The 15,562-nt window shown below is 52.1% G+C and overlaps 1 protein-coding gene across 9 annotated transcripts in view; it reads right to left on the bottom strand.

Annotated features, from left to right (window-relative positions):
- The window catches only part of Vav2 (vav guanine nucleotide exchange factor 2), a 172,125-nt gene that overhangs the window by 53,071 nt on the left and 103,492 nt on the right, over window positions 1-15,562 (bottom strand). For all 9 annotated transcript variants that reach the window (XM_052723782.1, XM_052723776.1, XM_052723777.1 and 6 more), the window contains one exon: window positions 6,082-6,150. In XM_052723782.1, coding sequence (XP_052579742.1) covers window positions 6,082-6,150 — 69 coding nt within the window. The remainder of the gene's footprint in view (window positions 1-6,081; window positions 6,151-15,562) is intronic.

The raw sequence follows: 15,562 nt of genomic DNA, 5'->3' as shown, positions 1-15,562 counted from the left end.
GTCCTGTGAGATCCTGTACCTTGTCTGCTGTTACATATATCTGAACAGTTGATCAGGGCGGAAGGGGCATGGGGAGTCTGCCCCCCACATCAGGAAGGCCCCTTGCTTTCTCCAGCACAGAGATCCTGTAGTGCTGGGATCAGGAAACCTACCGAAGTCTTGACAGCTGTGGCCCACTGCACTCCCGCTGTGCTGAGAGAGGCTCACACTGGAGGGAGCTCACAGAGAGGGGCTGCTCTCAGCCCACCAGCGCAGGCCAGTTACTCCCAGGCCAGAATGAGACAGGAAGTGTTTCTAAGTCCCCAACCTAACCTGCAGCCCTCTTCACAGGCGAGGGGATTGGGCAGTTGGTCAGACAAGAGGGCGGGGCTGTACTCCCAGGTCACCAGCCAGAGTCAGAACTGGGGGCCCTAAGTTCCCAAGTAAGATACAAATGAGACCCAGACTCTCTCCAGACCCCTGACCAAAACTCAGCAGTGGCTGGCCTGGCAATGCAATTCAACAGATCCTGCAGAGTCCTCAGAAGGCATTCCAATAGACAGCTGTTACGGTGGGGACACATTTGCTTTGGTTTCAGTAGTCACTGGTAAGGTGATCATGTTCCTGTAAGCGACAGCACTAACGACACTCAATGGGGGTCACTGCGGTGGTCTGAATGTAACTGGCCCCATAAGCTCATAGGAGGTGGCACTATTAGGAGGTGTGGCTTTGTTGGAGGAAGTGCGTCACTGCAGGGGTGGGCTTTGAGGTCTCCTATATTCAAGTCACACCCAGTGTCACAGTTCACTTTCTCTTGCCTGAAGATCAAGATGTAGGACTCTCAGCTCCTTCTCTCCTAGCACCATGTCTGCCTGCATGCCGCCATGTCTCAGCCATGATGACAATGGACTAAATCTCTGAAACTGTAAGCCACCCCATTAAATGTTTTCCTTTAAAAGAGTCGCCACGGTCATGACGTCTCTTCACAGCAACAGAAACCCTAACGTAGACAGCCACCAAAAGAGAGAGACGGGGGCCGAGGTTGTGAGAAAAGCACTTGCTGCCAAAGTGTAAGGATCTGAGTTCCACTCTCCAGAACCCCTGCGAAGACTGGACATGGCAGCAAGCACTTCTATAATCCCAGTGCTCTTAGAGAGAGAGCATTGCAGAGGGGCCAAGGCTTGGCGTTTTCTGGGGTCAGATGGGAGAAAAACAGTCGCCCTCCCAGGTCACTGCCACCCCTGCCACCACCTCTGTACCCCAACTCCTCCCAGATCATGGAATGGCTCCAAACCTCCTCCATTTATATATCTTAAGAATTACTGCAAAGTTGTTTTATAACGCAGTAAAATATACAGCTATCCACTTACAGAGAAGTTACAGTCCCTGGCTTGGCCATTTGTGTAAGGCTGAAAACTAATTCACCTCAGAGGACAATGAAGTCAGAGCCAGCACAAAGCAGGCTCTGCCATGGCAGACTGTGGAGTCTGTGACCTCAAAGGGACATCTGTGCCGGTTTCAGAGTGCAGACAGAGAAAGTGAGGCCCTTGGAGGGACCAAGAAACTTGAGGCAGTAACACAGAGAGCTAGACAGCCTAATATGGGTGATGCACACTCTTGCTTTCCTGGGCCCGGGGAATGCTCCAGCCATGTCACCTGGGCACAGAGAGCCCTGACAGGCAAGAGGAGACCGTGGGACAAAGCCAGACCTTCGAAACCCCAGGGCCCTAACTGCTGCACCTCACATGTACACACTGTTCTTGTGCCAGCAAGACCCTTCTGTACAAAGTGGCCACCGGTCCTGCAGATGTAGACTGGGGGGCAGGCCTGAGAGGTGGGATCAGACACTTCCAGCGGCACGCCGTCATGCACATGCAGGTGGCAATTTTTAGAGCAATTGAAAAGCCGGCCTTTCCTTTTGGGCTTATTTTGCTTAATAATGACACTTTTAAGTGGCAGTGTTTTGTGTTCGTTGTTTCAGCCAGCTGCTCCAACTGCTTGATCACACATTACTTAACAATCTGAAGAGGGAGCTAAGAGCCTTTTCCAGTGTTCCTCGCGTATGGGGTTCTGCTCAAGCTCCCAGAAGGACATTTGAAACCACAGTTCCTACTGCCCAGCTCAGTGGCCCAGGGCCATGCACGGTTGTCATGTAACAAATGGGTCTGGACCAATCACAAACTGTATGCCCAGCCAGGGGACTGACTGAAAACGCAATTTCTTGTTGGCAGCTGTTCTGCGGAAAACATCGCTCTGGAAACATTCTGGGTCAATCAGTTCAAATAAAATACATTCTTCAGATTAACTTCACCTGCTTCTTCTTCCGCTTTTGATGTGGCTACTAGAAAATCAGCAGTCAGGCATATAACTCATGTTTGTTTTCCGCCACACGGCGCTGCCACGGCCACTTAGAAGCCAAGGAGAGAGATGTTCTCAGCCAGTGAGGCAGATTAGGTGAGAGCCCCCAGGCGCTCATGGTGCCAGCGAGCACCCTGGGGTTCACTCACACCCTCCAGTGCTGCTGTCCTCCCAACAGTCCCAACGAGCAGGTACCGACATCATGTGTCACAAAGAGGAAACTGAGGTACATCGAAGCAAGCAACCTGCCAAGACCACCTGAGCAGGAAATGACAGTGCTAGGGCTCAGCCCACTGCTCCAGCAGTGGACGGTCCAAGCAAACCATCAGGGCCGCCCTCAGGTGAGTTAGAGGGTGGCTGTTGTCGAGGCCAGTCTATGTGCTGTGGGACTGTAAAGTCTCTAGGCAGGTGCTACATGGAGCTCCAGGACCCCTCAGCCAGAGACACAGAGGCAGCCTGCCTGTCCCTTGTGACCCATCTGCCCTCTCCAAAAATTGCCTTTGTGCTTCCACCTCCTGTCTGAAGCATGGGGTCTCAGGAGGCAGGCCCGGGACCCTACTCACTTTCATATTGAAGGCCTGGCCCTGGCTAGACAGACAGACAAGGCTCAGCAACCAGGCAGCAACCGAACAAATGCATGGCTGATTCACTGCATACAATGGTCCCTTAGACTGTACCTGGAGCTCCAAGGAGACAGCCACATCAGGGAACCAGTGCTTAACACCCGCCCCCCACCGCCACCACCACAAGCTACAGCATCTGGGTCAGGGTGGCTGAAGGGTCCTAGAGACACGCAATATGATCACTATTGAGGATTCAGTCCCTTATACTCTGAAATGCTCCTCACAACACACAGCTGCTCCCACAAGATGACACCATCCCCAGCTGCTGCCTCACGCCCTCCCGAGGCCGTCTGCTTGTGTAATGGGCAAACACCACCACCAGTTCCACAGAGACCAGGTACCAGGAAATCTGCCTTCCAAGGAAAAGGTGGGTGGGGAGAGAGGGGGGTGGGGAGCACAGAAAATGTATTAAACTCGAGCCACTGGGACAAACTGCAACTTAAAGATTCAGACTCACCCTCCTTCCCTGTAATTTACGGTTCAGGTTTGCAGTAACCGCAAGGTGAAGGATTAAGGGGGCTCAGGGTAAATGTCACCCAGGAGCAGCTTTCAGCTGAGCAAGGCTACATGCTCTCCAACTTGCATTCCTATGGGAGCAGTTCCAGCTTGTTTTGGATAAAGAGACCAGTGGCAAACAGAAGGGCAGAGGAAGAGGGAGGTGGGTACCCAGGTTCCAGGCCAGACTCACCACATATGAGTCCTTGAAATTGAAATGCATCCCACGTACCATGGTACACAGGCTACCTCAGGATAGCTGTTTGGAAAACACGCTAGACCTAAAATACCAGGGTATTTCATACCCGGCCCAAGATACACAAGACCTACAGGGTCCTTGTCCTTCCAAATCCCAGGCTGTGCCCACCTGAGGGACATTTCCAAAAGGTACAGGATGAAGGCTGAAGAGGGACATCAGGAGAACTACTCTTGGCACTGGCCCAGAGTTCCCCAGCCTCTAGAGGACCACCCAACTTGGAGGAAGGGTTAGGGCAGACTTGAAGTCAAAGTCTAGAATGCCACTTACTAGCTGAGTGACACAAAACCTGTTGCATCCTCCCTCTGAGCTCATGTCCCAGTCTGTGAAGAGGAGGCAACAGAAGGGTAGAGCTCACAAAGCATCAGAGGGACAGGGTGCTGTGTGTGGTCCCAGCGAGAAAAGCCAGCGAGCACCGCCCACGCTGCAGTCCATACAGGGCCACTGATGTCACACCAGGTACACCAGGCAGGTACTAGGGGCTGGAGTCTTCAGACACAGGGCCTGGCCTCAGGACCCTTCTAGTCTACTGGAGACATTTAACCACCCAATCACTGAGTCTCTAAGATAGAGGTGCAGGCGCTGTGGGTAGGGACACAAAAGGCTTCCCAGAGCAAAGGCACCTACGATAACCCTGAGCTCGGCACATATCCCAGACTGCAACACCAGAGCAGAGGTGTCATGCCCTTGGGGAATCTCCCTTGTGCTGTGCCACCAGCCTGAATCCCTCTGTACCCCCATGGTGCCCTTCCTGCACCTCAGTGTTCTAAGTCCTTCCCCAACTCTGGAAAGGGGTCAGAGTCACAGTAGGGCCCAGCAAGCAAAGGTCTCAGGTCTTGGATGATTTTCATGGAACCCTTTTCCCTCTTAGTGTGCTCCCTATAACCCAGGAGGGTTCAACAGATGTCTGAAGGAACTCTGGGCTTCCCACCCATGGGATCATCCCAGGCCTCCTGGCAACCCATTTCAGAATTCCCTCTGCCTCCAGGTGAGGAATCTCCAGCTCTCACAGAACTGCATGACAGGACTGCCAGCCTATGACAGACAAGCTAAGCTATGGATGAGCTCCAGGTATGTCTGACTGCCATCTGTGGGCTCCGTGGGGCTCAGAATAGCTATGAATGCAGCCCAACATAAATCATAAACTCGTTTCAGACATTATAATTGGGAGGGGGCCTCTTGAGCATTAACTTTGCACATGACAATGTCACAAGGTTGGGCACATCTAAGAGAGACCCTGCAAACACACTGTGCTCCATCTCTGGAGACACCCCAGATAGGGGAGGGTGAATGCAGAAAACCCCAGTATGGGGCCTTAAACAGCAGGTGCTCAGAACACGCTACCCACCCCCCCACCCCCCCCCCCACCCCCCCCCCCCACCCCCCCACCCACCCACCCCACCCACCCACCCACCCACCCCCCGCTGCCGCCGCTGCCGCCGCATATTTAAATCCTTTCTGAGCTTGTGCACTGAGACATGGGGAGAGAGATAGCCAGAGTCTCCACAGAAGGAACGCATTTCTCAGAACAAGGCAATATATGTGGTAAAAATGAGGACAGCGGTTTTCCAGGAGGCCCAAAGGAGCCCCAAACTTGGGAGAAAAGCAGATACACACAGAAACACAGGCCAGGGGCTGCCAATAACAATCTAGGTCCTGGACAGACCCAGCTCCTCCCAGCCTGGCCCCTCCCTGTCAGAATGAGGTGTCTGACCCCCCTCTCTCTATCCCAGTTAGGCTCAGGGTGGGCTACTTCCCTTCCTTGACAGAGAGCTGGGTAATCCCACACTGGCCACATGATCCCACTCATATGACCACAGCAAGCTGTAGAGCTAGGCCAAAGGCTCTTCATCTCTGTGGGGAAATGACCCAGCTCGGCCTGTACGTCGTAGAGGAAAAAAAAATCCTCAGAGGAATTAAGCAGCATGGGACCACTAAGAAATAGGGAACCAGTGTTCCCCTGAAAGCCACACTGTAGCCAGGGGGCTATAAGACAATCTGAGGCACAAGCCCCTCTGCTTAGAGCCTACCCAGTGTGGCGCCCAAAGGCCAGGAAAGAGGAATACAAGGACACCTCACCTGCCCAGTGCCACTCCCAGCAGCTCCACAGAGGGAAACATTCCAAGAGAAAGGCCACCAACCATGACCAACAGACACCAAGGCAATTATCAGGCAGCTGGGCAGGCTTCTAGAAGGCAGCGGGTGCCCAGCGAGAGGATGCCTCTGACTCAGCCACACAGAAAGCCCAGCTTCTGGCAGGGACATCGCAGAAAGGACAGTCAAGGATGCCTTTGCCTTGAGAGAAGCTTTTGCAACTGCGGAGCCTGGGGCTCCTTCCCTGTGCCCTCCCGGTCACCCTCCTCTACTTACTCGGCCAGCTCTTCCAGGCTTCGGTAGACATCATCATCATTCTCAGCTGTCTCCTCCGAGGGAAAAGGCCTGCAGGGAGAAGACAAAAATGAGGAGAGCGGACCTCTATATCCTGCCACCGTGGGGACCTGCCCGTAATCTACCCTAGGCCCCACCTGACTGCGCAGGAGCAGCTGGGCTTACTAGCCCCTTCCACCATTCTGCATTACAGACCCAGCCCTCTAGGTTGGTGGGCTCAGAGGAGCAGCTCCTGGGCCATGGGTGAGTCAGCCCTTATCTAGATATCTCCAAGCCTCAATGTCCCATAGGAATATGAAGGATCTGGTCCAAGGGCTTTCGTCCTCTGTCACCACACCGCCATTATCTACACAGCAGTCACAAAGTAGGTGGGCCTCCCAGGATACCTTGAGCTACAATACAGGGTAGGCAAGTGGCCAGTCCCAGTCCCCCCAGGAGAGCAGTTTAGAAGGCTGCCCAGTACCTACTGCTCTGCAGAGCCTGTGAGGACAACAGCTGTTACCCACCGGGACTCAGTGAAGACAGGAAAGGTCCTAAAGAGCTCCAACCCATCATGGCTACCCATCCACAAGTGTGTGCTGTCCCGTGCCCTCCTAGGACAGCACCTTGGGAGCAGCAGCTGTGTGGAGATATGGCCCTGAAGGGCAGCACTGGACAGCTGTGACCCCCAAGGCATGTGTCACCACCATATCACAACCCCATTAACAGCAGCCTCCCTAATGACAGTCCCCTAAGCTGACCTTGTTAGTGTAAGGCTCCAGCCCCTGCTGGGGGGAGAGGAGGCCTTCATCTTACAGCCACCCGCATGACACCATGTCCTCTTCAGTGTCCCCCACCAAGCAAAACTACACTCAGGAAGAGTGACAAGAAGCTCCATGCAGTCAGATCCTGAGAAGGCTCCCAGCCGCCGCCGCCTCCTCCTCCTCCCAGCTACCAGGGCTTTATAGTTCACTGTCATCAAACTGGTCATCCTTATGTCTCCTTGATGGCCTCCTGCTTCAGCCCCAGACACCACAGTTTATACCCCACCAAGCACGTACAGCTTGTGGTCAAGACATGGGCTAGCCTCATCTCTTCTGGCCCTCTGCCTCCAGGGGCTCCCACCTCCCAGAGACAGAACCTATCCCAACCATGGCACCAGCCAGCATCTGCTCTTCCAGACCAGTACATGCTCCACTGGTGGAAAGCCTCAGAGGGAGAGGCTCCAACCTGGAACACACCTTACACCAACATCCCTAGCACCCTACCTCAGTCTCCCACCTGATGCAGACCATGTCTGCTTACTTCTGGGTCTGTAGCCTCTGCAGCTTCAAGCAACAGAAAAGGAGGAGCCATCACTCACTACCAGGGAGCTGGGGACAGAGAAATGGGGAAACAATATTGGCAGACCAAAGCCGGGGAACAGGTACAGCTCAGAGTGTGGAGTACGGAGTTCAAGGGAAGGGGACCACCTTGTGTCATATCCCCACCCTCATTTCCCGCAGTTAGGCTCGTGAAAGCTTTTCACATCTCATGAGACAGCTGGCTGGAAGTCCTTTACTTACCTCAACTTGAGATGTTTTATTACTTTTCTTTTTCCACGAAAATGTCACTAGGCTGTGATTGAGAGATGCCTGGCATTTCTGCTAACTCCGTGTTCCCAAGACCTATCTCAGAGGGCAAAAGAGTAGGGTGAGGGACTGGAGAGATGGCTCACTGGTTAAGAGCACTGGCTGTTCTTCCAGAGGACCTGGGTTCAATTCCTAGCACCCACGTGGCAGCTCACAACTGTCTATAACTCCAGTTCCAGGGGATCTGACACCTTCACACCACTGTACATAAAATAAGTTAAATAAAAATATTTTTTTAAAAAAAAAGAGTAGGGTGAGCCTCTAGAGAGTGTCTTTATTGATAGGAATGGCTGAGGAGGTATGGGCACATGGAGAATGCCCACAAAGCTTCGGAGACTTTGGGCCATGCAAGCGCCACTCCCACGTCCCCTGAAGGGCCTGTGGCACAGGACTGTATACCTGTATCTAGCCGAAACACACATGCCAAGAACAGAGATGGCCTCCAGGGGTGAGTGTTCCCAGCCTGAGGAAAGAACTGTATGCACTCAGGACCAGGGATTTGGAGAGGACCCAGAAGAGTTCAGAACACACTATACCAAAATATGTCTCTCTTGATATATTGATTACTTTGAGCTAAAAGAAATAGAATTAGCCAAGGCAGGAAATGCTCTTTACCTCCCTCCAGCTGGATGAGATAAGAGACTATGTGTAGCTCTTTGCTCTGAATGGAAACAGTCCTTCCTAGAGGGGAAGTGGGCTAAGACTGAGGAAATCAAGACAACACACACGGCCCAGGAAGTGAACAAAATGAAGCAAAAGTCACTGACAGGAAGTTTCTGAAAGGCAGAAGATTTACAAGGCCCCTCCCCCAGTGCTGCATAAGTAGTAACAGGCTGGAGAGATGATCTGCAGACAAAGGCATGGCCACCAAGCCTGATGACCTTCATTCAATCCCCAGGGCCCAAATGGAGAAAAGAAAGCCAGCTCCTGCAAGCTGTCCACTGACATATACACATATACTAATGCTAATACTAATACTAATGCTAATGCTAATGCTAATACTAATACTAATACATCTTAATGAGTAAGTAGTAACAATTGCTGGGGAGAGGCTACTCTCATACTGGCTGAGCGGTCTGCGAAATGGACAAGAAGCTCGCCAGGATGCAGCTTTTGTGTGTGAGTTGTCACTCATCCTGAGTGGACTTTTCAGCGGCACAACTGCCCTTGAATCACCTATACTCCCGTAGGTAACCCCGGGAATCTCTGGGAGGAACGGTTTCTTTCATCTGCCATGGGCACCTATCTGGGGTGAGCAGGCATTGGTCCACATTTCCCCAGGCAAGCCACACAATGGGAACAACAGCCTTTATTTCACAAAAGAACTCATGCTTGGAAAGGGAATGCGATGAGGAAAGAGGCTGGTTTGAGGAGAGGGCCGCTCTGAGGCAACTCCAGCCACCTGAGGACTCATCAGGGAAGCAATGCTGGCTTTACTCTCCAGACACTCCTCCCGCCCCTTCCTCGACCCACCCACTCACCCTATTTACCTCTTAAAGCCTAGGATGATTATGCAAGCTTTGACCATAGGCCCCTTACCTAATCTCACATTTTTTGTGAGATGCCTGCACCTGTGTTCCAAACTAAAATTGTTTTGCTCGAAGGGAGAAAAAGGATAACACTGTTTCTCTCATTAATCTGCTTTACACCAATTTAACACTAGGCCAGCCCAGGAACCTAGAAGTAGCAGAAACAGAGATGCCACTCTCCACCTGCTGCCCTGACCTCAGCAGACAAGCAAGAGGAGACCCTGGAAGGAGGAGGAGGGCCCAGACTGCCCTGCAGGAGTGAAGCCCAGGCCACTCCCCTGGAGGATCTGAAAGGCCATGGGGGAGACAGATCAAAGGCGGAGAAGGCAACCAGTACCTTCCAAAGCCACAGGCCAAATCCACTCATCTCCAGGAGACAAAGGTGCCCCTTTAATTAAGTCAGGCATCTCCTCGAGGCCCCAGGTGCATGTTCCAGCAAGAATCAGCTACAAACAGGAGGCCCAGCTGGGGACTGGCCTTGGATATCCACACTGGCTGGGATCCCCTCCTTGCCTGGGGGACAGCTGACATTTTCAGTATAAGATGATTCAGCAGTGATGAGGCCACCTGTCCAGCAGCCTCCATCACAGTTCCTGGCCCAGCTCAAAACCTCACCGTCCCCAATCTTAGAGTCACCTTCACTCAGTTTAACTGCTGTGTCAGCCAGGCTGCTCTTTCTACATGTTTAACTTTTTTATTTTTAAATACTCACATTGGGGGCGGGGCCGGTGGTGGGCGGAACTCATAAGAGATCTATCTGCCTGCCTCTGCCTCCCAAGTGCTGGGATTAAAGGCGTGCACCACTGTGCCCGGTGAAATATTTATTTTTAACTGATACAAAATACACCATAAGTGTACCTGCTTGTGGAATAGCATATAATGTGTCAGTATACTTTTTCAAATAAGGATGATGTTCCTTCTATAATACGAAAGAAAACTTCGCCATGGTTAATCCTGAGTATTAACTTGACCAGATTTATTACAGAATCATCTAGAAGAAAGGGAAGCAGACCCCAGGGTGTCTCTGAATATGGGTGGTGCTGTCCTACAATCTGGAGGCTGGATGGAGGAATGAGAGATGGGAGAAGATGGGAGAAAGGGAAGAGAGTCTGTGGCATAGGTACATTCTCTGTGTGTGTCTCTATGTATATATGTCTCTGTCTGTCTGTCTGTCTGTCTGTCTGTCTCTGTCTCTCTCTCTCTCTCCCTCCCTCCCCTCTGTTCCACCATGCCCTCTCCACCACAATGGGCTGAAACTTGCAAAACCAATAGCCAAAACCAACCCTTCCTCCCCACAGTTGTTTCTCTCAGATACCTGGTCACAGCAACCAAAGTCAGACACGTACCATAAACTCTTATTTATGGTAAAATAAAAGTTTCCCTCATATATAATAGAAATGAAAAGTTTTAAAGCCCCATTCAATCCTACAAAAGTGTGATATGTATAAAACGACGTGCTGGGAAAGGGCTGGGATGCAACTTTTGGTGCTGAATGGAGCAACTGTGGACGGTCCTGGAAGACACGACCCTGGGCAAACTCTTCACACAGGGCGTGTACGGGTAAAGGTTTGCGCTAACCCTGGGGAGCAGACAGGGGTCCAGAACAACTACTCCTGTCCTTGGAGTCTACACTGCCAATCTGGCAGAGAAATAACCGGCTCTCCATTTGCACGTGTGTCTCACATATGTACATGTGTTGGGGGCGGGGTACACATCTATAACCCCAGAGCTATTATAGGGAAACAAGACTCATTAGAAGCCCACAGCCCAGCTAGCCCAGTGTACGCCATGATGAACCAGAGACCCTGCCTCAAACAATGGGACCAGGAACAGATCCCAAGACTATTGTCTGACATCCACACACACAAATTAGGAGGAGGTGCAGGAGAGAGAGGAGCAGGAGGCACTGGATTGGTGCTAGGCATCAATGTCTTATGTTTTAATCTCTGAATTCTTTAACAATCTTGCATATATGGCTGTCCTAAATTTCTCCTTTCTTCGTTTTTTAGGAGTCTCTTTCGGTATTGGTTCTGCCCTCTCTTGCCATTTCCTCCACCTGCCCTACCCAATGGAGCTAAAACGGGCACGTTAAAGGAGAGAGAAGCACAGTGATGCCCATAAACCTTTACTACTTTTACTGGAGCGTCACTAGCTGGGGCCACAAAGCCCTAGAGAACAAAGTTACAAATCCAATTAATTTCTTGTCACAGCCAAACAAAGACAGGCGACTTGCCCGGGTGGGACAAGCAGGCCAGGCAGCCTACCAGAGCTACATAAGGCTTAGAATCCAGCCTGTGTGGGAGGCTGTGCCGGCACCCCCTCTTCCAGTTCCCTCTCCAGCAGCCCCCACGCTGGCTCTACTTCAGCCTCTGCACAGCTCTACCCTCTGTCTGAAGTCTGCCCACCCCACACACCTAAGTCCCAGCATCCCTTGACTCGATGCAAACCCCACTTGTGTGTGAAGACCTGACCACTCATTTTCTACCCAGTTCCAAGTCTAAGAGCAAAGTGGTTAGCACCACAATGGCACAGGTGAATGGGAGGAGGATGGGTGGAGAGGTGAGTGAAGAGACGGGTGGGTATACGGATGGCGGAGGAAGCGACTAGACTCAGAGATGGCTCGCCATGTGGGAGAATGAACATGTGGACAGATGGGTACAGTTATCAAAGTCCTCGCTCACACTGTTCTCTCTCTGAAATCACAGCAAGCAGCAACCTCAGGCTAGAATCAGGGGGGCATTTTCAAAGAGTACTTGAGAAACAGCAAGAATTTGAGGCTGCTCTTGGGAGCAAATGTACCAGCCTGATTGAGCCCCGGGGAGTCACATTTGTACAGAGAATTGGGAGGAAGGAGCGAGGGTTTCCCAATCCTCACTCCAGATGCAACTGCCAGCACAGTAAAGGTAGAAGCAGATCCTGGCTGAGACCACTCTGCACCCCACCCTCTGTCTTCAGGCGCCAACCTCCATCTAGTCTCAATGTTCCCCAGCCCTGGCTTTCCAAGGCACCTGGGCTTTAGCCAGTAGAGTTGATCTGTTCCTGTTTGTTAAAAGATGGGGAGGAGACCTGTGTGATGGCTCAGCAGACAAGGTCACTTGCCACTGAGCTTGGGGACCTAAGTTTGATCTCTGGGACCCATATGGTAGCAGGAGAGAACTGACTCCTGCAAACTGTCCAACAATCCTCTGACTTCTGCACGTCTCTTTCTCAATGTTGTTTAAAAAGAAAGAATAAGAAGTAAAAGAGGCCACTCTTGAGTCTACACAGAACACATTCTGACCTACACAAGCAGAGAGAGCAAGCCAGATCTCCCAGCGTGGGTGAGGTCCTCTCTCCATATCAGAATATTCCCGAACACTCACTTCCTCGTGCCCACTTCTGGGAAGCCAAGTTTCCCCTGAACTGGCAAGGGGATTCAGCGGATAGCCTCACAGGAAGAAAACCACAGCAGGCAAGAAATCCCCAGCATCTGGGGCTCAACAGCAGCCCAACCTCCTGATTAGCTGCATCTAATCCCAATGCAGCATTCCTCAGCACCAGCCCCAGCCTGACCCTCCTGCCTCATGGAGCTGCCCCTGTATCCAAAGATCCAGCTACTGTACCCCAGGAGTCTCACCTGACAGCACAGAGGTGTCTCTGGCCAGAGGAAAGAGATTTGAGAAAACAGACAATTAAGGGAGCACCCAAGCTTAAACTTAAAATGAAATTCAATCCCTGCTTTCAACAAGTCCCTCCTCTCCTCCTGCCCCCTCCCCTTCCAAGGTATGCACAAGACACTTGTTGAAGCTGGCCACTTGTCATAGCCCCAGGAACAGCTGGGGCTTAGCGGTTTCTACCCTACGACTTCTGTGCCCATCTCTGAACAGTGACCTCCTCCAAGTGCTTCCATTCACGGCCTGTATCTGCAGCAGGTTGTTAGTAGCCAGAGTCAGGGCCCCAGAGGGCCCCAGAGGCAGCTGCCCTCCTTCCACAGCAGGCTGTGGTGCTGGTGCCAATGTTGGGGGCAGAGGGGGCAGGTAGCTCCACAGTTCCTGGAGCCAGGAGAAGGCAGCAGAACCTGGAATGCGCTTTATGAGAACAATTCGCATGGGGCGCTGAGCTTGGACACTGCAGACCCAGGGGACACAAAGCTGCTGTGACCAGAACTTCCTGCCCTGCTGCTCCTTTCCACGTACTCAGAACCAGCCTGGGAATATAACTGAATGGCTGATTCCACTCGATAGGACCTTCCCTACCCAAGGATTCTTCCACCCCAGATGAGGGCACCTCCGTAAGCTAGGCAAGTGTTGTACATACAGCTTCCCAAACTGGCATCTATAAACAACCTTGGCCCAGAACCAAGCCGCTGCCCTTGACTCCACCACACGCAAATGAGCACTGGGGAGAGGCCACAGCCCACTGTCTCTACCTGGCTCATCCCAGTGGGGGATCCAGAGGCAGGAGCCAAGAGTTAGGCCCCTGAGAGTAAGATATCTGAGTTTCCTGGCTCTGCCCATCTGAGTCACACTACAAATGGTAGTTAGCACAATTGCTTACACTGAGATAAATCAGGAAAAGCTCTCTTGCGAGTAACACCCCTTCTGAGCATCCTTTATGTGGTGGTGTAGATCCCTCCCCCACTTTTGACCTGCTCACCCTACAAGCCCACTATGCTGGGTCTCAAGTCTCAGGTCTTGCAAACCCTGGAGCTGTTGTGAGCACCAGCTCTGGTTACTAGGAACCTTCTCGTGAAGAAGCCTGTAGGAACACCCAGGTCCCCTCACAATATAGAGGCCTTTGACCTCCAGGTGCTCCTGTACCCTGCTGCTTCTTCCCATGATGGACTTGAAGAAAAATGTAGCCTTGAAACGAATATGACCCCAGAAGGGACTGGAGCCTCAGATCGGCACCTGGCTTTGGTGCAGCTTGTCATCCATCAGTCTGTCTCACAAACGTGGGACCCAGAATTTGCTCTCCAGGCTCTGTAGACATTTCAGGAGCAATGTGACATGGCCTGAGACAGCGGCACTTCCCTGGTACTTTCCGTGAGAGCATATACAATGACCTCGAGGCTGTATACATCTCACCAAATCTTTGTGTAGTGCCCTCGCCCCCGGTGGGTCTGGCTGTGCAATACGTGAAAAAGGGTAAGGTTGGGCCTTGAGTCTGTATCCTGTGAGTGACCCAGCCAGAGGCCTCAGAAGCTCAGGTGTGCCTAGAGTCCAGCATCTACCCCTCAAGGAGAGCAACAATTCCCACATGCAGAGTCCTACAAGGTGACACTTTCAGTGCTGGAATGGGTACAGACTAGTCACCAAGTCCCACATATTGCAGACAACATGACTTATGGGTCTTGGCCAGGCCTCCACATTGGATCCTGAAAGTTCTTCAGACCACAGGAAGAAAGAACCGCCACTAACCACCCTCAGGGTCAGCTCTGCCCTCCCCAGACATGAGGGCTGAGAGCCTAAACTGGACAAGAACAGAGGACAGCACTGATGTCAGAAGCCCGGAGACCACACCTGGGGAACATAACTGAGCCACAGGCCCCTCTGGCACCATTTGCCAGGAAAAAGGCAGCAGCAGACTTGAAAGGCACACCAAAAGCCTGGGGGATGACAACTGCTTAATTATTCAAACAGGCACCTGGGTAGCCACATCCTAATTGGCAGGAAGGCCTTGAAACCCTGGTGTCTTACTTATTAAAAACAGCTCTCTTACTAAACAGCCCCAACTGTCAAAACAAGCCCACAGACGGTCATGGACCGGTCTCCTCAGCCGACATCCCACACAGTCCAGACAGTGGGATGAGTGGTGTGCCTTGCCCCCTAGCCACACCCCCAGCTAGCTCTGTGTCAGAGAAGCAGGCCAGTGCCACACCATGAAGGGAACAGAGAGCAGGAAGAACAGCAGCTTTGGCCCAGGGGAGCCTGAGTGGATACAGCAGAAGGCAGCAGGAAGCTGGCCTGAAAAGAGTATTCTCCTTTTGAGTTCAGAGGTCCGGGTTGGAATGAGACTTCCAGGAGTTGGGGATCCAAGTTCCTAGCCTCAGTGACCTCATCTTATAAATGGGGGTAATGCACTTCCACACAATTAGCAAAGGAGGCAATGGTGAGCAATAGTACCGTGATCCTGTTTAAAGTAGAATAACCCCAGGGACAGCCTGGGCAGAGGAACACAAGGGCTCTGCGAGGTGGAGGCAAGCCAGGTGGGGATAGAGTCTGGTGGTGCAGGAGTTCAAGACCAACCACCAGGATCTTCAATGAAGTAAGGCTGAAGTAGGAAAGGGTCTCTGCCACTTTTAACAGGACCTGGAAGGTGGGGACAATCAGGCTACTGCCATAG

This window comes from Peromyscus californicus, unplaced genomic scaffold, assembly GCF_007827085.1.
Source record: "Peromyscus californicus insignis strain IS unplaced genomic scaffold, ASM782708v3 Scaffold_7__1_contigs__length_154581171, whole genome shotgun sequence".
Classification (NCBI taxonomy): domain Eukaryota; kingdom Metazoa; phylum Chordata; class Mammalia; order Rodentia; family Cricetidae; genus Peromyscus; species Peromyscus californicus.
The sequence above is the reverse complement of the archived record's forward strand: the minus strand, read 5'-3'. Positions and strand labels throughout refer to the sequence as shown.